At 33.0% G+C, this 25,169-nt stretch overlaps 1 protein-coding gene across 1 annotated transcript in view; it reads left to right on the plus strand.

Annotated features, from left to right (window-relative positions):
* ccdc85ca (coiled-coil domain containing 85C, a) overlaps positions 1–24,605 on the plus strand; it is a 52,156-nt gene extending 27,551 nt beyond the window's left edge. The window contains exons 2-6 of the mRNA XM_073827200.1: positions 3,984–4,063; positions 9,261–9,365; positions 16,018–16,113; positions 17,410–17,508; positions 19,329–24,605. Of these exons, the coding sequence (XP_073683301.1) occupies positions 3,984–4,063; positions 9,261–9,365; positions 16,018–16,113; positions 17,410–17,508; positions 19,329–19,418 (470 nt within the window). The 3' untranslated portion in view covers positions 19,419–24,605. The remainder of the gene's footprint in view (positions 1–3,983; positions 4,064–9,260; positions 9,366–16,017; positions 16,114–17,409; positions 17,509–19,328) is intronic.
* Positions 24,606–25,169: the final 564 nt, after the last annotated feature.

The following is a 25,169-nucleotide window of genomic DNA, read 5'->3' on the forward strand; positions in this document are numbered from 1 at the left end:
TAAAGGGCACAGGAGACAAACCTTTGAATCTCATTTCAAAGGGTTGGGCGGCCCATCCTTGACTGATGTTGTTAACAGAAACGTGTGACAAATCTCAATTTTTTTTGTAAAAATATAGTGTTTAAAATAGTTTAAAATAGCTTCCGTACTAGTATACTGATTTGGTGGTCAACAAACTTTCCTAAAATACAAAACTTGGTGTGCTATTGTTGAAGGCCTCTGTTGCCTTTATCTGTTCAATCACACAGTAGGCTACTTGGTCCGTTTCTGTACGTGAGGGTGTGCATAACTGCTAATCTTGTCAGTCTTCACTCCTGAATGGTGCCTAAACCTTTATGATGATGCCTGTCTTGTGAAATTTGCAAAACTTCGATAATTGTGGTTAAAAAAAAAAACAGAAACTGCATTGTTGGCTTTGTATGATGTAATTCAAATAGAGAGAAAGCAGGAATTCAGCAAGCAAATATATTTGCATAATGACAGCTAATTTGTATTATTGTTTTGTTATTCCCAAAGCTATCTGGATTATGCTGTTTTTCTTACATATTTTATTTTATTGTTTATCGTTTTATGTTGTTATTTTATTTCATTTCATTTTATTACATTGTTTTATTTTTATATTTTTATTTTTTGTCATTTTATTTTGTTATTTTTATTTCATCTTGATACATTTTATTTAATTTAAATTTATATTTGTTATTTTATTTTGTTACTTTATTTAATTGTGTTACATTTTAATTTAATTTAATTTAATTAATTTGTGTTTTTTATTTTGTCATTTTATATTATATTATTATTTTTTTCATTTAATTTTATTACATTTAATTTTATTTCATTGTTATTTTATTTTATTTTGTTACTTTTTTCATTTTATGATGTTATTGTATTTTATTTAGTTTTTTAATTTCATTTTTATAAATTTTATTTTGTTATTTTATTGTGTTTTATTGCATTATTTTTGTTTATTTTGTTTCATTTTTATTGTATTTCATTTAATTCGATTTTATTACATTTTATTTTATTTTGTCATTTTATTTTATTTTATTACATTTTATTTCATTTTATTTTGTTACATTTTTATTTTTGTTTATTTTGTCATTTTATGATGTTATTACATTTTTCTGTTTCATTTAATTTCATTATTATTTAATTTAATTTTGTTTTTTATTACATTTTTATTTAATTTTCTTCCTTTTTGTTTTATTTTAGCACATTTTTATTTTATTACATTACATTTTATTTCATTTATATTTTATTTGACTTCATTTGATTTTATTATGTAATTTAATTTAATTTAATTTGATTAGATTTTTAATTATATTTCATTTTTTGTAATTTTTCATTTTATTTGATTTTGTTGCATTTCATTTAATTTAAATTTAATATGAAATTTCATTTTATTTGATTTCATTCTATTTTGTTATTGTATTTTATTTTAATTTAAACCTTTCTGTTTTGTGTCTGGATCACCCTGTTTGGGTTTATGTCATGACTGTATTTGTACATCACTGGATTTAGATATTTTATTATGTTTAGTTAACTAAGCACCTCTTGATCTCGTTCAGGAGGGTTTTGAGTACGCAAAGGGATATTTAAGGGTTTCCAACATAAAATTATGAGACAGACATTCTCCTTTTTGCATCTCCTCAGCCCGGCAGCCCCTCCATCACCAAAAGGTCATGAAAGGCATGCTGGGAATGCAGCATACACACAAGACCAAACACTTCAAGTTCCTCCTCTACTACTTCTCCAAAACTCTTTTTCTTTTATCCTGATTCATTGGCTTTCACTACACAGACATGAAATCAGTTTGTTTACCCTCGCTTCTATTTTCTTTGACGTCTGATTCTGTTCGAGACGAACGTCAGATGGCCTCAATGAAAGCAGCTTGTGTGTGTCAAAGGCTGTGTAGATTTCCTGATTTGAGATTTCTTTGTTGTCTAAATGAGCTCTTGAAAGTATAAGCCTTTATGTGATCATGTAGGATGTGAACTGTGCAAAGCGTTCGTCTTTCAGCGTCTTTCTTTTGCTTTGACAGATGTCTTCTATTTAACTCATGTAGCCGCAGTGCATTCTGGGATATGGTATTGGTTGTCAGCGCCTAATAGAAAGCAGCACTATTTCATAATGACTCAGATTCCGGGATGACTAAATCACTTTTAGGGAGTTTTCACAGTAAAACGGTTTTCATAACATAAGAAATTATGTTTGGAGAAACTCGAGGAGGGCCAAAACAATCACACAGGCTGAAAAATCACGGGCCACACAGAACTGCTGATCATCTTGACTCTATTAACTGTCCTGAGCTCAAAGAGTTGAATTGAAAATAGGAGGAATGGATGAATCAGATTCAGGGCTCTTCATTAACTTTTCTTTTTAGGAGCACTTATGCTCCTAATTAAAAAAAATCGGGAACACTTTCTGACCAACAATCAAAAACTCTGATTAAAATTAGCCTTCCCATTACGAGGTGATATTTGACTTCTAAAGTAATTTAAAGGGGCAGTTTTTACCTTTTCTAATTTTATTTTTAATGTTATATATATATTTTTTTATTTATAAGCTTTTAAAAGTTTCTTATTAAAATAACAGAAAAAGAACAAGTGAAATAAGAAGAATATGTATGTATTTTCAGATATTTAATGAGGCTCAGAGGTAGCACGAGTGGAATTCGAGTCCGAAGTGTCCCACCCCCTACACTATAAATAGACACTGACGCTTTACATTTGTAAAAATGACCCTGTTCAAAGGTTTACATCCCCTTGTTTGTCCTGAACAGTTAAACTGCTTACTGTTCTTCAGAAAAATCCTTCAGGTCCCATAAATTCTTTGGTTTTTCAGCATTTTTGTGTATTTGAACCCTTTCCAACAATGACTGTATGATTTTGAGATCCATCTTTTCAGACTGAGGACAACTTAGCGACTCATATGCAACTATTACAGAAGGTTCAATCGCTGACTGATGCTCCAGAAGGTAAAACCATACATTAAGAGCCAGGGGGTGAAAACTTTTGAAACAGAATGGAGATTTGTACATTTTTCTTATTTTGTCTAAATCTTTTTTTTTTTTTTTCATTTAGTACTGCCCTTCAGAGGCTACAGAAGATAGTTACATGTTCCCCAGAAGACCAAATAAGTAAAATTTACCCTGATCTGCAAATTCAAAAGGTTTTCACACCTTGGCTCTTAATGCATGTTTTTTCCTTCTGGAGCATCAGTGAGCGTTTGAACCTTCTCTAATGGTTTATAGTTTGACACAGTAAATTTGTTTAAAAATGCACAATAAATCATAAATGAAACACAGCTGTGTTTGCTTGGAGTTGCACAGCAGCTCAGCTGTGACTTTGTTTGAAACTATTTTTGTTGACGAAAAAAAGAAAAATCATGGAATAATGTTACAGTCAGACATCGTAAGTCACCTTCAGGTTCTTGTTTATTGAACTGTTGTATTAAATCAATATCACATTTGCAAACTCCCTTAAAGGAGTATCCACTTTCAGAACAAAAATGTACAGATAATGTACTCACCCACTTGTCATCCAAGATGTTCATGTCTTTCTTTCTTCAGTCGTAAAGAAATGGTGTTTTTTGAGGAAAACATTTCAGGATTTATCTCCATGTAATGGACTTCTATGGTGCCCCCGAGTTTGAACCTCCAAAATGCAGCTTCAAAGGGCTCTGTTTTCCTCAAAAAACATAAATTCCTCATGACTGAAGAAAGAAAGACATGAACATCTTAGATGACAAGGGGGTGAGTACATTATCTGTAAATTTTTGTTCTGAAAGTGAACTACTCCTTTAATTATCATTAAAAGCTGTCACCAACGAAGCTCCTTAAACTGCACCGTGAATCTCTTATTTACACTTTGCTTGTTATAATGAGAGGATTCCTGAGTTCATGTGATGTGTGTTCAATGTATAAAATAGCCAGTTTCTGAATTTTCTAATCTATTTCTCTTTTTTCCCCTCTGTTCTTTGTACAGATTCATCTTCAAACTACATCCGCCAACTTGAGACTAAAGTCCGGATTTTAGAGGATGACAACAAGCAATTGTTATCCCAGGTAAGAGTCTAGAACGTTAACTCAGAAACATACATATTAAACTAATCAACCAGTAGAATTCTATGGTCAGAAAGAGTGAAAAATGGTTATGCAGATATAAATTCAACAGTTGGGCCGTAAAATAGCCGACTCATCTGAATCAGGAGAGAAATATGCACAGATTAAGCTCTGCTTACAAGCAAAAAAAGGGTCAAAAACAGTTCTAAACAAATATGTTGGTGGATTTTGATGTGAGAGGACAACAGGAGACAGATTATGAATTATAGGATGATATTTTGACCAGAAGTAATGGTTAAAAAAGTTAAAATGCCTTAATGATGGATTTGTGTTTTTACAATCATGTAGCTTTTCACTTCATAAGACATTAATTTATTGACTTGTGTGGATTACTTGTGGATTATTATGATTTTTTTTATAAGATGACGGCACTCATTCGTTGGTGAGCAAGTGATGTGATGCTAAATTTCTCCAAATCTGTTTTGATGAAGAAAAAACTAATTTGTATCTTCAATGGCCTGAGTAAATTTTCATTTGTGGGTGAACAGTTTCTTCAATGCATGTCATTGCACTAAGACTTACATGTATAACTCTGACTGAATCTCAATGCTTTGATGCTGAAATGGGACTCTGATTTCATATTATGACACTGTCAGAGCTTTGAACAAAAGGCCCTGGAGCTCTGACAGTTATATGAGACAAAGATACAGATCTGTCACTAACAATTTTCTTGTTCAGACGGTCTTCATCTCCCATTTTCCAAGCCCAGATTTATAGTCTAAGATAGCATATCCATCTCAATATATTTAGATGGCACAGGCGACTACTTGCTGTCAGTTTAATTGCATACGCTCATCTCTGATATTCTAATGCTACTTCTTCATATTTTTCATTCACTGATGATGGATGAAGCCTCATTTTCTTTTATTGCCTCTGTTGATAACTCAATTCTTTGAGAACAGATATCTCAAAATATGCAAGGATTGTGTACTTTGTTCTAGATATTATATTGTGCCTGATACCTTTCAAGAATAGGGGATCAAAGACATTCTTGCTGGTACTTTATGAAATATGAGCATTTTATTGCATGGTTTTTAGCTGATGGAACTCGCAAGTCACTGGATTCCTCAAGCAGGTAGTAAACCACATAGAGAGTTGCGTTTAGCTGTGTAATGTAGGGCTTAAAAGGAGAAGAATGCTGTTACCTGCAGGGTCATCAGTCCATGGCAAAGATCTCATTCATGGGGTCAAACCTGTGTTCAATTTTGCATGCTAAGTAAAACATTGTGAGCAGAAGGGGATTCATTTCACTACAGTCTTTTTTGTCTTTGCTGAGTCATTGTTGAGAATATGGAGAAGATGCTTTTTGTTTTTACTTCAAAAGTGTACATAGACCTTGCGGAATCTTCAAAATGTTAGTTATTTTTACCAAAATAAGAGGGATCATACAAAATGCATGTTATTTTTTACTTAGTACTGACCTGAATAAGATATTTAACATAAAAGACGTTTACATAAAGCTGAATTTATAAAAAATGACCCCGTTCAAAAGTTTACAAACGCTTGATTCGTAATACTGTGTTGTTACCTGAATGATCCACAGCTGTGTGTTTCTTTTTTTAGTGATAGTTGTTCATGAGTCCCTTGTTTACAAGGGACAGTTAAACAGCCCGCTCTTCTTCGAAAAAGTAACTTCAGGTCCCACAAATTCTTTGGTTTTCCAGCATCTTTTGTGTATTTGAACCTTTTCCAACAATATCTGTATGATTTTGAGATCCATCTTTTTACACTGAGGACAACTGAGGGACTCATATGCAACTATTACAGAAGATTCAAACGCTCATTGGTGCGCTAGAAGTAAAAGACAATGCATTAAGAGCCAGGTGGTGAAAACTTTTGAACAGAATGAAGATATGTACATGTTTCTTATTTAGTAGTTTACATTTACTACTGCCCTTCAGAAGTCACAGAAGATACTTACATGTTTCCCAGAAGACACAATCAGTTACTTTACCCTGATCTTCAAAATCAAAAAGTTTTCACCCCTCGGCTCTTAATGCATAGTTTTTCCTTTTGAAGCATCAGTGAGTTTTTGAACCTTCTGTAATAGTTACATGTGAGTCCCTCAATGTGAAAAGATGGATCTCAAAACTATACAGTCATTGTTGGAAGGGTTCAAATACACAACAATGCTGAAAAACCCCCAAAATTGTGGGACCTTAAGGATTATCTGAAGAACAGCGGGCAGTTTACAGCTACAACTTAAAAAAAATAACTGTGGATCATTCAGGTAACAACACAGTATTAAGAATCAAGGTTATTTTTTATAAATTCAGCTATTATTTTCTCTTATGGATATGGACTATATGCACCATTTTGGACATTTTGTATGATCCCTCTTATTTTGGTAAAATAATTGACATTTTGCAGATTCTTTTGACCTCATCTGTATATGTATGAACTGGGTATAAAATTCTGACTCCTCAAAGTTGCATCAGGTTTACATTTTTACACAATATTTATTAAAAAAAATTTGATTTCTCCTCAAATTGGACTCTTTCAGTACAAACAGGTATAGCATTATGTTCACTTCGTTTATTAGTACATGTGGGACAATTACGCAACTTGTACACGCAGACTTAGCAGCAAACTTTTGTAACAACCGATTTTCCCAGAAGAAGTTCATAACCTTGATTAAGCTCCAGTAATCCCTTTGTGAGCTGTTTGCACACAACAGCCATCAACATACGGGACAAGAAAGCCAAAATGGGGATAATCACACACAGATGCTTTACTATGGAGGAAATTCATTCATTCTTGACTGTGTAGAGAGATTTTCATTTTTTGTCTGTTTTAGAATGAAAAGGCTATGACCTTTTACAAGGTTTCTCTTGTTTAGAAAGTATTTCATGGCTGTGACACTCAAATATGCAGCAGTAAGAGTTTTCAGACAGGTGCCTTTTGGCTAAATTTCTTAGGTCATTATTTATGAAGCGTGACTGACGTGGCCTCTCAGTTCCAGAGCTTTCTGGTTTGCTTTCTTTTACCTTTTACCCTCTTCTCAGATCACCACTCAGGAAATCATCTCACGTGCCATCCGCTATCCATTTTTCATTCGCAAACATTTTTGCAGGGGTTTTGTTATCATTCTGAAGTCTGATATGTTGAAGACAGCACATTCTGCTCCATTATGAATCACAAACATTGTTTTTCCAGTTTTATGCCCGTAATGATAGAAGACGTGGAGGTGGTTTATTTGTGCTTGGATTGCTAGATCTTTATCGTTAAGTCATACTAAGTACGTTTTGCAAAAGCACAAGTATTTAGATGCTTGTTTATTGTTGTGGTTTATGCTCTTCCGATTAGAAATAATGCGATTTGCAGCAGTGTCACTTTTAAGTGTTTAAATGTTGTCTTGATCAACACTAAAGGCGGACATGAGGTCAGGCAGCAGCTGTATTTATAAACACTGTGGCTGTGTTAATGCTCTCTGGGTCCCTCAGCGACCGTCCGGCTCATGCCAAAAATCTGGAGTAAAGCAAGTGGAAATAAATCTGTCTGGACACTTTCTGCGTTGGCAGTATATGACCACTCATTATTACAAATTAAGTCATATTAACAACTATAAGAGGCTTATATTAATTAGCTGATAAGTTATCAGCATCAGCAACTGAGTACTGAATAAGTATGAGGCCATATACTGGGCCATATTGGTTAACCACTAGACATTAATACGCAACTAAGTAATGGTCAGAGAGACTAGAGGGTTAAAGGGTTTGATACTTTACTTTATCTTGTAATCACACACCCAGTCTTGGATCTTTCTAGTGGCACAGATGGATTTCTACACTTTTTCCACATTTAAAGAGGATAAGTAAACTGATTTCTTGACTAAACCCATTGAAAGGCTCAATGGGTTTTATATTTTAGTGGGTAAATACAGTCAAACCAAAAATTATTCAGACACCAGATATAATTTTTGATATTTTTTTTTACTAGTGGGTGCAGGACATTTATGCAAGTGAAGATAGCAACATAAAGTAAACTGTGACATATCATACCCAAAAATTCTTCATACAGTAAAATGAATTAAAATTTGGGACCAAAAATGATTTAGACACTTTGACCTGACCATGTTTTTCTGAAGTGTTTTTTCTTTAATTGCTTAGTTTAACTCTGAGTTCTTGTCATATTTTATTACCATTTTTAAACTATAGTAAATAAACTGTGATAATGTCAGAAATGCTGAAGTTGTCTGAGTAAACTTTGGCTTGACTGTAACCAGTCCTTGTATTATTCACGATTTACACATGATATACATTTTTGTTTGCTGTGCATTTTCAGGTTTGTGACATTTTAGAAAAACACTTAATCTGGTATTTAATGACATTTCCTGTGGCAATCATTCATATTAATGCTCTTTTAAAATACTTTGAAAATAATAGCTGAATTAATAAAAATTACCCTGTTCAAAAGTTTATGCTCAGTATGGTGTTTCTACCTGAATAATCCACAGCTGTGTTGATTTTGAGATCCATCTTTTCACACTGAGGACAACTGTGGGACTCATATGGAGCTATTACAGAAGGTTCAGATGCTCACTGATGCTCCAGAAGGAAAAACGATGCATTAAGAAGCTGGGGTGAAAACTTTTGAATTTGGGTAAATTTAACTCATTTTGTCTTCTGGGAACCATATAAGTATCTTCTGTAGTTTCTGAAGGGAAGTACTAAATGAAAAAAAAAGTGATGTTTAGGCAAAATAAGAAAAACATGCACATCTTCATTCTGTTCAAAAGTTTACACCCTCTGCTCTTAATGTACTGTATCATTTTTCTTTCTGGAGCATCAGTGAGTGTTTGAAACTTCTGTAATAGTTGCATAGAAGGCCCTCAGTTGTCCTCAGTGTGAAATGATGGATCTCAAAATCATACCGTAATTGTTGGAAAGGGTTCAAATACACAAAAATGCCGAAAAACCAAAGAGTTTGTGGGACCTGAAGGATTTTTCTGAAGAACAGCGGGCAGTTTAACTGTTCAGGGCAAACAAGGGACTCATGAACAAACAAAAACAAAACCTTTTTCTTTCCACTTTGATTTATCCAGGGAACCAGAACATTTTTGTGTCTGTTTTTGTTTCTGTTAATCCTTCTAATTATCTAAAATAATCTGTGTTTGACACATTTCTGCTTCTCTCCACAGCAGGGGAACATAGGAGATCTGAAGACACTTCGGAAAGGGCTGTCCCTGTATCACTCAGAGTCCCAGCTCTCCTCGCTATCCCAGTTTCAGGACACCTTACAGAATGTACGTATCCCGCTGATTAAATCTGACGTGACCCCATTATTTTGCATCAGAGCCAAAACCTAAATCATAGTTGAGCTTAAAAGATTTGTCACGTTGAGCCGATTTGGAGATTTGACAACAATTAGCTGTTGCAATTCCAGCTGGTTTAAAGATTCCGCATTGCTCTTTGTTGAAGCAGATGAGAATTGACCCGTGCCAAGGAGCTTAAAACATCAGCCTGAATGACAGAGTAAAGTCCCGCTGATGACAGTGTGTCGTTTTTTTTTTTTTTTTTTTGGGAAAGAATAGAAGCTTGTTCAGTTGTTCCAAACCTGTAAGACCTTTGCTCATCTTTGGAACACAAATTAAGATATTTTTGATGAATTCCAAGAGCTTTCTGAACCTGCAGCAATGTGACTACCACATTCAAGGGCCAGAAGGTAGTAAGGACATTGTTAATATAGTCCATGTGACATTAGTGGTTTAACTGTAATTTTATGAAGCTACGAAAGTTAAAAGATGCTGTGGTCATAGATCACTTCCTGTGGATTGTAGGAGGTTTGTTGTGCTCTGATCTCTGCTGGAGACTGTCTCGTTTCTCGTTTCCTTGTTTTAGATATCCTTTCTAACCTAAAAATGACCTTATATGAACAATTTAACCAACCTATGTTTAATATGACAAAGCCCACAATGCTGTAAGTCATAAAAACTGAATGCTACAGAATATGTTCTGTCCTTAAAATTTCTTTTACTATTCCTCTCTTCTCCCGAGATATCATCATCAGCATCGTCTTCATCATCATTCCCCTCCACTCATGTCCTCAAAAAAGGTCATCTGTGAACCTGGTACTTTAGCTAATCAGTGCACTCATCAGCTATGACAGGCCAAAACCGCACAGCTGCTCCATTTTAATATGAGGGACAGCTTCCACAGGAAGGAGAAATCAATTAGAGAGTGGCGTGGGTCTCATCCTCAGAGGCTGTTGGGCTTATTTTATCCCAGCCTGTCTCAACCCTGTCTGTGAGCTCATGGCTTCATTAGCATGGCTTTGAACTTTCGCTTTAATCACGGGGGGAGATGGCACTAAATAATGCAGAGGTGAGCTGCTGAAACAATAATCAGGTTCGTTGCTGTTGTTAGAGGTTACCTGAGGAGAGGTAATCAGAGCAGATTGGTGCTTCAGCTGTTTTAGAGTTGATTAACACTACTAAAATGTACTATAATGACGTGTGTGTGTGTGTGTGTGTGTGTGTGTGTGTGTGTGTGTGTGTGTGTGTGTGTGTGTGTGTGTGTGTGAATGTGTATGTATATATATATATATATATATATATACATATATATATGGGCTTGTTAAAAAAATATAGATTTCTGGATTTTAATCGATTCTTATTTTTTTACGATATTGATACTTAAATCCCAAGAATCAATTAGTCTAGCCTGTATAACAGCTTGTAAACAATATGTCATGTAAGGTTACATTTACCTCAGAAAAAGCATATTTGGTGACCGCAAACTTGTTAGTCAGCTAGAAAAATGAACCCCAGAGGGAAGCATTTTGCTAAATATAAGCACCATAAAACATTAATTGTAATTTTAAAGGTGCCATAGAATGGAAAACTGTGTTTACCTTGGCATAGTTGAATAATAACAGTTCAGTACATGGACATGACTTACCATGAGTCTCGAACACCACCATTTCCTCCTTCTTATATAAATCTGGTGTTTGCAAAAGACCACCGAAAATAGGTCAATTCCAACATAACACCTACTATTACGCAATTGTCAGGAATCCACCCGGGCCGTCAATAGTCCCGATCGTTAATAGTTACGCCCCCAACATTTGCATCGCCCAATCATCAGTAACGTCAGTACATCAGTAAAATACGGCGAGCCACTGAAGGGACATTGGCTGTGTCTAAATTCAGGGTCTACATCCTTCGGAGGACTCATTTGAAGGATGTTACGTCACAGCGCCGCGACGAAGGCTGTCCAAATTCGTAGGATCCTTCAAATGCGGCCCACAAATACGTCCTCCTTTTCCCCGAATTGGAAAGATGGGTCTGGTGGATCCTTTCCCGTCCTACCTGTCCCATAATTCCTTTCGGCAGAGCGCTTCCAGAATTTTAAAATAATGGCGGACGAAGCGAGCGGCAGTAATGCCTAAGTTTTAAAAAATCTGGCGTTTCAAAAAATATTTTTTTACAGCGGTTGTCTAGTTAGGCCTTTGGTTTTAGCGTTAAGCTTTTTTTTTTTTTTACATTTGTATGTTTATATGTTTAAAAACATCACTTTGGTAAACTAGCTTCTTTCTTACTGCCTGTGTGAATATCCCCTTACACACAGTTAATTTCTTGTTAGTGATTGAAGCTGTTTTTAACGCTTTTAGGGACGAAAGAGCAGTTATTTTGTTTTGTGCAGTACAGATAACCTTACTTCTTGCTTAGCGCTGTCACGGTTGCTAGGCGACCGGATATGAGCAACGGGTAAGGGAGGGAACTGAAAGAAGGGTAGGCTGTCCAAATTCACAGACACCTACTTCCAGGTTTTGCGGTCTTCGGAGGACCTGGTACCTGGTAGGAAGGATCCTAAGGAGGATGCAGACCCTGAATTTGGACACAGCCTATGTTAGCTTAATACTAGCGGTAGCCTGTCACAGTGCAGTACAGATGTACATACTGTTACATTGCAGTAAGATTTTACTTACCACAAAAACGGAGAGCTGATGATGGCGAATGATTTACAGATCACAGATTCACTGCTGACAGCATCTAAACTTGTGTGGTAAGTAAGTTCTGTCGCTGCAGTATAACGTTACACAGAGCACATGCGATCACAATAGTGAGAGTAAAATGTCGCGGATTCAAAACGGCAGATTCAACAAACCGCATATTAAAAGTGGCTAGAGCTCCGTAATTAAATACATATTTCCTCCATGTGCAAGCTATTGAGATGAGCAGCTCTGTGAAACAGCCAATCAGAGCAGAGCTCTTTCGTTAATATTCATGAACCTTCCAAATAGGGCAATAGCAGACCATTTAATTCTAGGGAAAAATCCTAGGGTTGTAAATGGACCTGTAAAACCATTTCTGGAGATTTTTTGCCCTTTCCTATGCCATATACCTTATATGTAGATATTAGAGTACAATTTAAAATATTGTTTCAATGCATTCTATGGCATTCTGAGGCAGTTTTTATGACATGCACCATTTGAATGTTTATATTTAAGAAAAATGAATTAGAGTAGAAATATAATTATACAATTATACATTCAGTATTATGACTTTATAATTGTAGTTATAATAATTATAAAACTTAGTTTAATGTAATTTGAGTGTTTGTTTACAAATCAGCTTTTTTCACTTTCGATATTATAGTAATGTAGTACCGAGTTTTATTTCCCAGTGTCACATGATTCTTTAGAAATCATTTTATTTTGCAGACTCAATTTTTTATTTTATTATTATCAATGTTAAAAAAAGTTGTGCTGCTTTATATTTTTGTGGAAACCATGATACATTTTTGTTAGGATGCTTTGAGGAATAGAAAGTTCAAAAGAACAGCAGATATTTGAAATAGCAATCTTTTTTGATCAATTTAATGCATTTTTACTGAATAAAATATTATTTTTTACTTAATCTTGCTAACCCCAAACTTGTGCACTTATAAGTATCTTTTTGATGTCACAAACTTTCTCAAATATTGTTATTTGTAAGTGCTTGTTTTAGCTGCCAACAATCATATAAATACATTCTATCTGATGGATAGAAAAAAACTCAATGTTTTAGAGGCTGATACTTTTAAGAAAATAAGAATTACCTTATTTTAAAAAAATCGGTGGCATGTTTGCATCCTGCCAGGATAGCATCTAGCGTTTCTTGTCTCTGCCAATTGTAAGCTCTTTCAGTATCTGTGGTCTACTAAAAGCCTCAAAGGCATCAGGGCATCAAGTGGAGAGAACAAAGACGCAGGTCTTTAGGAAGTTTTATTCGTCCACAGGCATCTTCCCATTCTTACTCCTTTTCTTATCGCCAGGAATATGAAGACTCTTGTTGCTATTCGACTGAAAATTTCAACTAAAACTACACACCGTGGCATCGTATCATTTTTTTTTCCAAGTTATGTCGTGGTAAAAATAGCAACAGGTAGCGGCAGTAGCTCAACGAGTGCAACTATTTCACATCATTGAAATAACTGCGCCCCCTATAGTCCACAATAATATGTATAAAAAGATAATCTTTCATGGATTTTCTACCACATATTGCAGTAAGAGACATCATTTATGTTACACAAAGCCATACAAGTCTTAATACTCGGGGTTCCCCTTTAACGAAATGTGCTGCACATATCAGAGTAGGGTTGTATGCACAGCTGTATTCATGTGCGCTAATTGTTGGATTTGTTTAATCCAGGCTATGGCCTGTTATCTGATTGTGATTTTTAAGTGGTTGTTTATAATCAATGCATTTTGCAGATTAAACAGATGATAGATTAGCAGTGGGAGTTTATAGAGGCATTAGGAAGGCTCTTCAGAATATCTAACATTGTTGGTCTTGGATTTAATAGGCCTATAGAAATATCTTAATGACTGAATTTGGCTGCATCTGTAGTCAGACCTGCTCTGCTGTGTTTGTGACAGCACTAGAAACGCTAGCCAATCACACAGATGTTCCTCATGGCAAAGCTTCAAAACTGGGCTCCAAACCAATGCGATGATCACTTATTTTATGCTAATGCCTGGAGATGCCACTCGCTTCTTAACAGATTATTTTGAATAATCAATAATCTGATGAAACTGTGTTTTTAGGTCAAGTATTATTATTTGCACATAAGTCTACAGTCTACAGACGCAAAATAACAAGTAAAAAATTATATATATATATATATATATATATATATATATATATATATATATATATATATATATAAACATTTTTATTAGTGCATCCAAAATAAACAGCATAGTTTTTTTTGTGTACATAATATGTGTGTACTGTTAAATTTATTATGTATATATTTACGACAAATATGTTATGTTTATATATTTAATATATTTATATCATAAAAATTATATGACTATAAATACATGTAAATATTTTCTAAATATATACTGTATGTGTGTGTCTTTATATAAAATTTTATACATAATACACACACAAATATTATATAAACAGAAACGTTTATTTTGGATGCGATTAATCGTGATTAATCGTTGCCCAGCACTAATTTTTATATTTATATAAATATATTTGGTAAAAAAAATATATCTTGAATTAGCCTTTTTCCCTTTAATTTTTTATACATTTGCACTTTAATTTAAGTAATTTAGCTATTTTTCAAAATCCAATCCAATTTTATTTCAGTTTGCGAAATATTTGTATTTCGTCGTATTTCAGTACTTTAACTTAAAATTATTTAGTTGTCAAGGGCAAACTTTTCAGTTTTATTAGGTTTACATTTTTTATCTAATATTTATACATTTTATGTTTTTTTTCAGTTTTATCACAATTAACGAAAATGAAAGTTTTAGTTTTTAGTGAGAGTTGCATTAAATATTTTTTAATAAAGAAAAAAATATTTAGACCATTTAATTTTTTCCACATTTTATGTCAGCGCCTTATGCTGAAATGCTTTTAAATTATTATTTTTTTTATATCAATCTACATTCTGCACAAACAAAATAACTGAATAATTTGTAATAACTGTGAATGGATTTAATATTTAATAGAATGATATGTTTGTATTATTTAATAATATGTACTATTAACATTTTTATATTTAATTATATATTGGTGAATTGTCAATATTTTTCTTTACTAAAAATGATTATTTTTATAACGATTATTTATTTATTTATATACATTTTTATATTAATTATCAGTAATAGAATCACTTATATTCATAATAAAACCTAATTAAAGTGGTATGAAGTATTTATGAATATATTTCTTCCTTTTATTGTTTAATCTTATTAATTTGCATTGTATTTAAAAAAAAAATCTTTCATGAGAATTGGAAATTAAATCAAATTTAATCTAATATAATCCAATTGCAATATAGTTTAAACAGCTTCATCATATGAGATTGTAAGCCCCTGAATAGATATTGGAATTTGCTATTTAAAAATCTATATAATTCGAACACAGCTTGGCTTTTTTACTGACAAATGAATCCATGCAGAATGAATTGTGGAACTCCTGGGCTTCTCTAATCAGGCTGCAGGGCGATGCATGACAGCGAGCATTGGTTCAGGATGTTCTCGGGTCAGTCCAGGGTAAAGTCCCCACGGCTCTAGCCCTTAATAAACCTGCTGGCAACTGCAAGTGAACATCACAGTCCTGTTCTCCCAGGCCAAAAGCGAGTCGCAGTTTCCATCCAGGGGTCCTCTCCCGACCCCAGTGCTGAAATGCCAGCTCAATTGTTGTGGATTTAACGCTAGAATGGGACTCAAAGGACTGTGTCTAAACAGGGGCTCACTAGCCCCCGTGCACTGAAAGAGCTCTTTGTTGATGTGTACCCATGAAGGGGGTCCAAGCAGAGATGAGTTATAATGAGATGCTTTAACCCCTTTCGAGCCCGAGTTGACTCAGAGAAGGCTCGAATCTCCTCTGGTAATCTGAGAGAGCAATATGAGTGACTTTTGATGGTGATGAATGTGTGTCCATCTGTCTGTAGGGGTCTACGCGGATGCCAGGAGGTGATCTGCCACCCCCTGTCACAGGATACCTGCCGGCAGCACAGAAACCAGAAGCTGTTGTACATGCCATGAAAGTAAGATTCTGATGCATGTATTGCAAAATCAAGCTATACTTACATGCAAAAAAATATTATCCTGAGTTACGTTGTGCTGTATTATTAGGCTTGCGTCATTTCCCAATTCTGTTACCTCATCTCTTTTTTTAACAGTTTGTTGTCCTCTCTTATCCCTTAATGTCTATCAATAAAAAGTGATCATTAAAAAGTTTAAACTCAAGCCTAATTGTACAGAAACTAGATGTTTTTCATGGTAAAAACTTGTTTCTCACTTCACTCCCAAAGCACATTATTGTTTTTTATGAGCCTGTTACTTACTGCCACCTAGAGGATTTTCTGTGATTTGTTAGATCTCTGTTCTTAGGAAGACGACAAAAAATTTGGTCAAAGGAATCAGAGAGAACTAATAACATTTTCTCACAGACACAGTGTTTTATATACAGTATATAATATAAAATAGCATTTATTATAATATTAATATTTTGAATGAGTTTTTTTGTTTACATTTTCATTTTGAGTAATTTAGCTATTTTACATATATTTTACATACATATATATCTATTTATTTATAATTACATATATACAATATACATAATACATTTTATACATTTTCATTTGAGTAATGTAGCTATTATTTATATATATATATATATATATATATATATATATATATATATATATATATATATATATATATTTCTAGTTTCAATACAATACAATACAATTTTAGTAGTTCAGTTTGTTTTAGTACTTATTAGTGTGTGTGTGTGTGTGTGTGTGTGTGTGTGTGTGTGTGTGTGTGTGTGTGTGTGTGTGTGTGTGTGTGTGTGTGTGTGTGTGTGTGTGTGTGTGTGTGTGTGTGACCCTGGACCACAAAACCAGTCATAAGTGTCACTATTCTTGAATAAATAAGCTTTCCAATGATGTATGGTTTGTTAGGATAGGACAATACTTGGCTGAGATACAGCTATTTGAAAATCTGGAGTCTTGAATGGGGGAATCAAAATAGAAAATTGCCTTTAAAGTTGTCCAAATAAAGTTCTTAGCAATGCATATTACTAATCAAAAATTAAGTTTTGATATATTTATGGTAAAAAACATGATCTTTACTTAATATGCCAATGATTTTCGCATAAAAAAATCAATAATTTTGACCCATACAGTGTATTGTTGGCTATTGCTACAAATATATATATACTGTATATGTGTGTGTGTGTGTGTGTGTGTGTGTGTGTAAATGGTATGAGCCATAGTAATAGTGAAACTTGATTTAGCAAGCACCATTAATCAACCCTCTGTTCATTTGCTTTGTAGGTATTAGAAGTCCACGAGAACCTAGACAGGAAGATCCCGGAGGACTATGAGGAGGATCTCAGTGAGAAAGAGAAAGCCATTGTCAGAGAGATGTGTAATGTGAGTACCTAGAAACATCTCCCATCTGCTTTCCCCCTACCCTGAACCCCAGCTTAGTTGTCTCTTAGTTGTCCATTAATAAAACCCTGTTAACAGAAAGGGGCTGTAAGTTTGTGCTCCCTTTCCCATGTGTTTGTTGTCCTGTCGCTTTGTATAATTACATCGGCTTTGATTGAGGACACTGTTGCAATGTTGCACAACAGAGACCCACTTTCAGACCACTTTAATGAGAGGACTTGGCAAAAGTCCTCAGAGTGTTTACTGCACAGTTGTCCGTGCAATTAAAATAACTTGATCACTGAAACAATGCAGGTTTATCAGCTCCCTGAAGGGCCCCTGGTATGTGGGACCTGTGCTTTATTCCTGCACGGAGAACCTCAGCCTGTCAAAAGGAAAATCTCGGATAGCACAAGGGCTTCTTTCATTTCTGATCGTAATTAGTTTCTAGTCCCACCCAACCAACCAAACAACCCCCCTTTTATAACCTCATTCAGTATGAGTCATTGCTTAACTTTATAATATATTAACTGATTATTAAAGAATATATTAATATATATTTGTGCGTCTTGTAACTTCTCCCTTCGTATGTAAAATTCTCAAAAAAAAAAAAAATCTTTTTTGTGCTTGTCTCAACTTCCCAAATACATAAAAAAGATAAAATCAGGAATATTATATTTTTTTATAGTAAATTATAGTCTTTTTATTATTTAATAAATTATTTAAATATTGTACATAAATGATATAACAACAATTATTTGTTTTATTATTTAAAAAAAATAAAAAATAATATATATATATATATATATATATATATATATATATATATATATATATAAAATCTCAAAAATGTCCTTTTTTTGTGCATGTCTCAATTTTAATAAATACATAAAAAGTGAGAATTATACTTTTTTCAAAATCAAATCAAATAAAAAAAATGTATTTATAAAGCACAATAAAATTAACAGTAGTTGACCACTGTGCTGTACTTATACTTTTTGTAATTAAAAAAAAACGGAAAAAAAAAATGTTTTAATAAAAAAAGGAAAAAAATACAAAATATATATGCTGTATAAAATAAAATTAATAAAAAAAATTTATTTGAAATTTTTTTATTTAATTTTCAAAATGATTTTAGCTGGTTTAATAGAAAAAAAAAAATCTAAAAAATATTTTTAATACTTTTTTTTACCATTTTAATTTAATTTATCCACTGATTTAATTTGAGTTGGTTCATTAGGTGTCATTACTATACCAGTATTCAAGAATTATACATTTATTATAAATTATACATTATATTCAAATTAAATTAAATAAAAAAACATCTTTTTGGGTTTGTCTCAATTACATAAAAATACATAAAAATGTGTGAAATTGAAAAAGTATACTTTGCACTTTTCCTAAAACGTTTTTTTTTGTCATTTAAACATAACATTTTTTTTAATATATTTTGAAAAATGTTATTTAATTTAAACATATATTTCAATTAAGGTTTTTATTTATTAGTATTATTACTAAACAAGTTAGTATTCAAGAATTTTAAAATTTAGTCAGAAATATATAGAATAAAAATAAATAAACAATAAATGCTAAATAAAAATAAAAATATATACAAAATGATTTAGATATTTCTTAGCTAATTTACTGCTAGATAACATGTTCTGTAAGGAACCTGAACAATTACATAATCATTACCATCACACACAATGTAAAACATCCACACCATCACATTATAATATGACCAGATCTTCATTCCAGAACATACTGTATGCTAGCACTAAAGAAAGAGATTTACCAACTGTGTGTTTGTTTTGTGTGTTCAGGTGGTGTGGCGTAAGCTCGGTGATGCAGCAGGATCCAAACCCTCCATCCGCCAACATCTCTCTGGGAACCAGTTCAAAGGCCCTTTGTAGCTTCCATGTCAATGACCAGCAGGGCCTCGAACAAACAAACAAATCTGTGAATATGACAGGAGGAACAGACAGTCTCAGAACTGGGCAACTTCTGGAAACGACACAAAGATCTTCGCTTCTACTGCCAGTTTCTTTCAGCCCATGGCATTCAGCTGAGACATTTCAAACCTATTGCCTACGACGCCAGGTGGTAGTTTAATATATAATGGACTCACAATTAGCACAAGCTAAATCATAGCTCTATTAATGTGCACACCATCCAAGTATTCACAAAAGGCAGCTTAATAGATTCATTTCTCGTTCCAGATAAGGAATGAAAGCACACAGCTCTTACGCAGATAAATACACCATAGAGATACTCCTACAAGATCCTTCCCACTCCTAAAAGCTTTTCGATTTTGGCTTGAGAACACTCCATATTATTCAGTTTAATTTTCACCTTTACACTACCGTTCAAAGTTTGGGTTGTAGGACTTTTTTTTTGTTTTTGAAAGAAGTTCCTTATGCTCAGCAAGGCTGCATTCATTCGCTAAAGATATAGTAAAAACTGTAATATTGTGAAATATTCTTACAATTTAAAACTATTTATTTCCTGTGATGGCAAAGCTGAATTTTCAGTGTCATTACTCCAGTCTTCAGTGTCACATGATTCTTCAGAAATCATTCTAATAAGCTGATTTGATGCTCAAGAAAGATTTATTATTATCATCAATGTTAAAACCATGATCATAATATATATTTTTTCAGGATTCTTTGATGAATAGAAGTTCCAAAAGAACAATACTTATTCAAAATATGAATCTTTAAATTCTTTTTTTGCTAAATTTATTACCTTGCTGAATAAAAGTATTTTTTAAATCTTACTGACCCCAAATCTTCAAAAGTGTGTGTGTGTGTGTGTGTATATATATATATATATATATATATATATATATATATATTTGCCACTACAAAATACACATTGGCACTCAAAAGTTTGGGATCAGTAAGATGTTTTTTAAAGAAGTCTCTTATGCTCATCAAGGCTGCATTTGGTTATAAATACAGAAAAAAATAGTAATATTTCAAAATGTTTTTACAATATAAAATTATGATTTTTATTTTAATATACTTTAAAATATAATTTATTATTGTGATACAAAGCTGAATTTTCCTCAGCTGTTACTCCACTCTTTAGTGTCACACGATCCTTCAGAATTCATTCTAATATGCTGATTAATTATTAGAATATTAGAATTATCAATGTTGGAAACAGTTATGCTGCCATTTTTTTTTTTGGAACCTGATTCTTTTTTTTTCCAGAATTCTTTAATGAATAACAAAGAAAAAAGTGCAGCATTTATTCAAAATATAAATCTTTTCCAACAATGGAAATCTATGCCATCACTTTTTATTAATTTAACACATCCTTGGTGAATAAAAGTATCAGTTTCTTCCAAAAAAAAAAAGAATAAATATTTACTGACCCTTTTGAACAGTAGTGTATATTGTTAGAAAACCTTTCTGTTTTAAATAAATGCTATCTTTTTAACCTTTTTTTTGATCAAATAATCCTAAAAAAGTATCACAGGTTCCAAAAAATATTAAGCAGCACAACTGTTTTCAACACTGATAAAAAATCAGCATATTAGAAGGATTTCTGAAGGATCATGTGACACTGAAGACTGGAGTAATGATGCTGAAAAATTCAGCTTTTATCACAGAAATAAATTCGATTTTTAATGTATATTAAAATAGATGAGCGTTATTTTACATCGTAATAATATTTCACAATGTTACATTTTTTTCTGTATTTTTGATCAAATAAACGCAGCCTTGATGAGCATTAGAAACGTATTTAAAATACATTAAAAATCGTACTGACCCCAAACTTTTGACTGGAGTCACTCCCAGACAGACTGTTATCATTACAATTAAACGTTAAATTTAAACTTTACAATTAAACTAGAATCATGTTACTTATGAAGTTACCAGCCATTGACTATTAATTAAAAAAATATATTCATTCATCATTGTTAATTTTGGACTGTTAATGTAGCTAAAATAAGCAAAATATAACAGTAAACTTTTTAATCCAAAAAAGTTTTTCAGGTAGTTCATGAATAACACATTTGTTATTTCTCAGGTTCCCAGAAATTCATACTGTATACATTATGTGAATAAATTCTATAACCTGGAAATATTCAGAAGATATATGCTGACCAGCTCATAAGTTTAAGCATTTAATAAAAGTGTTTAAAGTGTTTTTTTTTTTCAAACAGTACTTTTAAGTTCCAAATTGACAATCGTGAATAATAAAGCTGCTTTCTACGCCTTTGTAATTAAAACAAATGAAAGCAGATGGGGTCAATATTCAATGTCAATTATTGATTGAATACAAGACCTTATGGCTTTGTGGGGTCATAATATAATTGAAAGTACTGTTTTAAAGAAATAGTTGACTCAAAAATGAAAATTTGTTGAGAATGTACTCACCCTCAACTCAAGTCATCCAAGATGTAGCTGAGTTTGTTTCTTAATCGAAACAGATTTGAAAAAATTAGCATTACACCGTTGCTCACCAATGCATCTTTTGCAGTGAATGGGTGCCGTCAGTCATTGCAGTGGTATAGAGTTTAACAATAGATTAGTTTCTTACAAACATGGAGCTTTTCACTTCACAGGATGTTAATTGATCAAGTTGTGTGGATGACTGAGATGTTTGTTATCAGTTGTTTGGACTCTCATTCTGACGGCACCCATTCACCTCCATTGGTGAGCAAGTGATGTATTTCTAAATTAATTTGCTCTAATAAAGAAACAAACTAATTTACTAACACCTTGGATGGCCTGAGAGTGAATTAGTTTTCAGGAAATATTCCGTTTTTGTTGAACTATTTCTTTCCATCTGTTTTAGATCTACAAATTGAGTCCAGTATGAAAGAAACTAGAACTCAGAACCCAAGATTTCCGGTTCTAGATACTGAATAGGTGCAATAGAGAAACTTTGTGATGGATGAATGCGAACACAGAAGTAATGTGTGTTTTCTCTTCAGCCTAAAATGCGGTGTGAGGTTTCGTCAGCATTTACAGTGCCTTCCGAAATTATTCATACCCCTTCATTTTTTTCCACATTTTGTTATGTTGCTGCCTTATGTTAAACTACTTTAAATTACTTTTTTTTCCCCACATCAATCTACACTCCCTACTCCATAATGGCAAAGCAAAAAATTGGTTTTTAACATTTGTGCACATTTATTAAAAATAAAAAAACTGAAAAGATCCCGTTGCATAAGTATTCATACTGGGACTATTCTGGGACACTCGAAATTTAGCTCAGGAGCATTCATATTGCTTCTAGATGTTACTACACTTCAAGTGGAGTTAAACTGTGGCAAATTCATTTAAATGGGTATGATTTAGAAAGGCACACACCTCTCAGAAAAGGTCTAACAGCTGAAAATGCATATCAGAGCAAAAACCAAGTCCTGAGGTCAAGATAACTGCCTGTAGAGCTCAGAGACAGACTTGCGTTAAGGCAATGATGTAGGGAAGAGTTCAGAAAAAAATCTGCTGCATTGAAGGTTGACAGAAGCATTATCCATAATGGAAGACGATTGGAACAACTAGGACTCTAGAAAATGTCTGCCAGCCCCCATCCAAGCTGACAGAGCTTGAGAGGTGAAAAGGTGAGGCAAAGAATGGCAGATAATTGCCAAATGCAGATGTGCAAAGCTTGTCACATCATACCCAAAAAGACTTGAGGCTGTAAAGGTGCTTCAACTGTGTACTGAGTTAAGGGTATGAATACTTATGCAATGTACTTATTTCAGTGTTTTATTTTGAATATATTTGTAAAATTTGCAAATCTGGTTTTTGCTTTGTCATTATTATGGTGTATGGAGTGTAAACTGATGTGGGGGAAAACTAATTTAAAGCAGTTTAACATAATGCTGCAACAAAACAAAATGTGGAAAAAAAATGAAGGGGTATGAATACTTTTGCAAGGCACTGTAGTATGTGATGAAACTTCAATCGGAGCATGTAAAGTACCTCAGCCAGTCACACTTTCCATTATTCCTTTCCTTTTACCAAGCTTTTAACATTTCTGAGTGTACTAAATCAAACCATACAGTATGTGCGGATATAAACTGGATAAATTGTGCATTTTGCGTTATTAATAATAAGCTTCTTTTGCTGAATTTTGTGTAAAGCTTCTAATTCTGCTCCATAGGCGCATGCTACATCTTTTATGTGCGATATATAGCGAAGTCTTACCAATGGAAGCAAATGAGAACGTGGTAAATGAGGAGTTTTATGTGTTATAATTCAGATTATCTGTGTACACAAGAACTGTCTCAAAAGATGCTTGCTGCATTCACACAAAGCTCTTTTTTTAAAACCAGTGACCCGATAAGCCATAATTTTGTATTGTTTGTTTAAATCGAAGCTATTTTGAGCATTGCCGAAATCCCTCTGTCAATCTAGTTATTTTTGTATTGAAGTTGTGTGGATATTCATTGAATTTGTATATTTATGAAAGCGCTAGACTGAAATGATTTTTTTTTTTTTTTCACACTGGATGCAGCAGGTGGCTTTTGGCAGTGTGTTAATTTTTGTTCGTCTGTGTTTATGAGAACAAAATGAGCAGGAAACATTTGAATAAGTAAAGAAAATAGTCGCATATTTTTTACGAAAAGGATACAATATGAATTTGGGTCAGTAAATATTGTCTGTGTTATGCTGTGAAGTGTTTCACGTGAATATAATACCTAAATGAATGGTGTTGAAGAGCAAGCATACATTGAAACTATTTTTGAAATGAAATTAAAAGTGTCCTTTATAAACAGATCTAGAATACACAACTACTGACTCTTTTGTATTTAAGTTTCAAGCACAAACGAATCTGAAATGCTGATATTTTCTTGTTTTCTTTTCAAATGCACTGCTTCTTCTGTGAATCTTTCATGAAATTTAATGTTCCGTCACGTGTAGCTCATCTGTATGTGAAACACACATGAAGTTTTTCAGCGCAATGTAAATAACTACTATTACTGTAGAATACCTGTAACTAGCATGCGTTTATATATTTTTAATAAGCTGTATGTAGCTGAGAATGGACCTGTATTTTAGCTAATAAAAAAATCTAAATAAATTGCAAATAACCCTCTTGTAGATTTGAAATAAAACCGAATCCTTCTCTTCGTATGTCTCATCTCCTTTTTGAATTCGTTTGAAATCAACAGCAGAAAAGAAGACAGAGTCTGCCATCTACTGGAGATTTTTTGGAATTGCAGTATGAATTATTGTGGGGATTTTTGTCGTTTTCAAGAAATGTTTAGAGAAATTAGGTGTTTAACATGTGGAATATGTTATTTCACAACAACAGAAGGTTAAACTCTTTATTACATGAGCTGTTTTATTTTTTATTAGCTCTTTATGAGGTTGCTTACGTGACCAGTCAAAAGTTTTTGAACAGTAAGATTTTTAATGTTTTTTTAAAGAAGTCTCTTTTGCTCACCAAGCCTGCATTTATTTGATTTAAAGTACAGCAAAAACAGTAATATTTTAAAAATATTTTTAATATTTAAAATAACTGTTTTCTATTTGAACATATTTTAAAATTGAATTTATTCCTGTGATTCAATTTCATCATTACAGATTTGATGCTCAAAAAAACATTTAATATTATTATTATGTTGAAAACAGCTGAGTAGAATTTTTTCAGGTTTCTTTAATAAATAAAAAGTTCAGAAGAACAGCATTTATCTG

The sequence above is a fragment of the Garra rufa genome, chromosome 21 (genome assembly GCF_049309525.1).
Source record: "Garra rufa chromosome 21, GarRuf1.0, whole genome shotgun sequence".
In the NCBI taxonomy this organism is placed as follows: domain Eukaryota; kingdom Metazoa; phylum Chordata; class Actinopteri; order Cypriniformes; family Cyprinidae; genus Garra; species Garra rufa.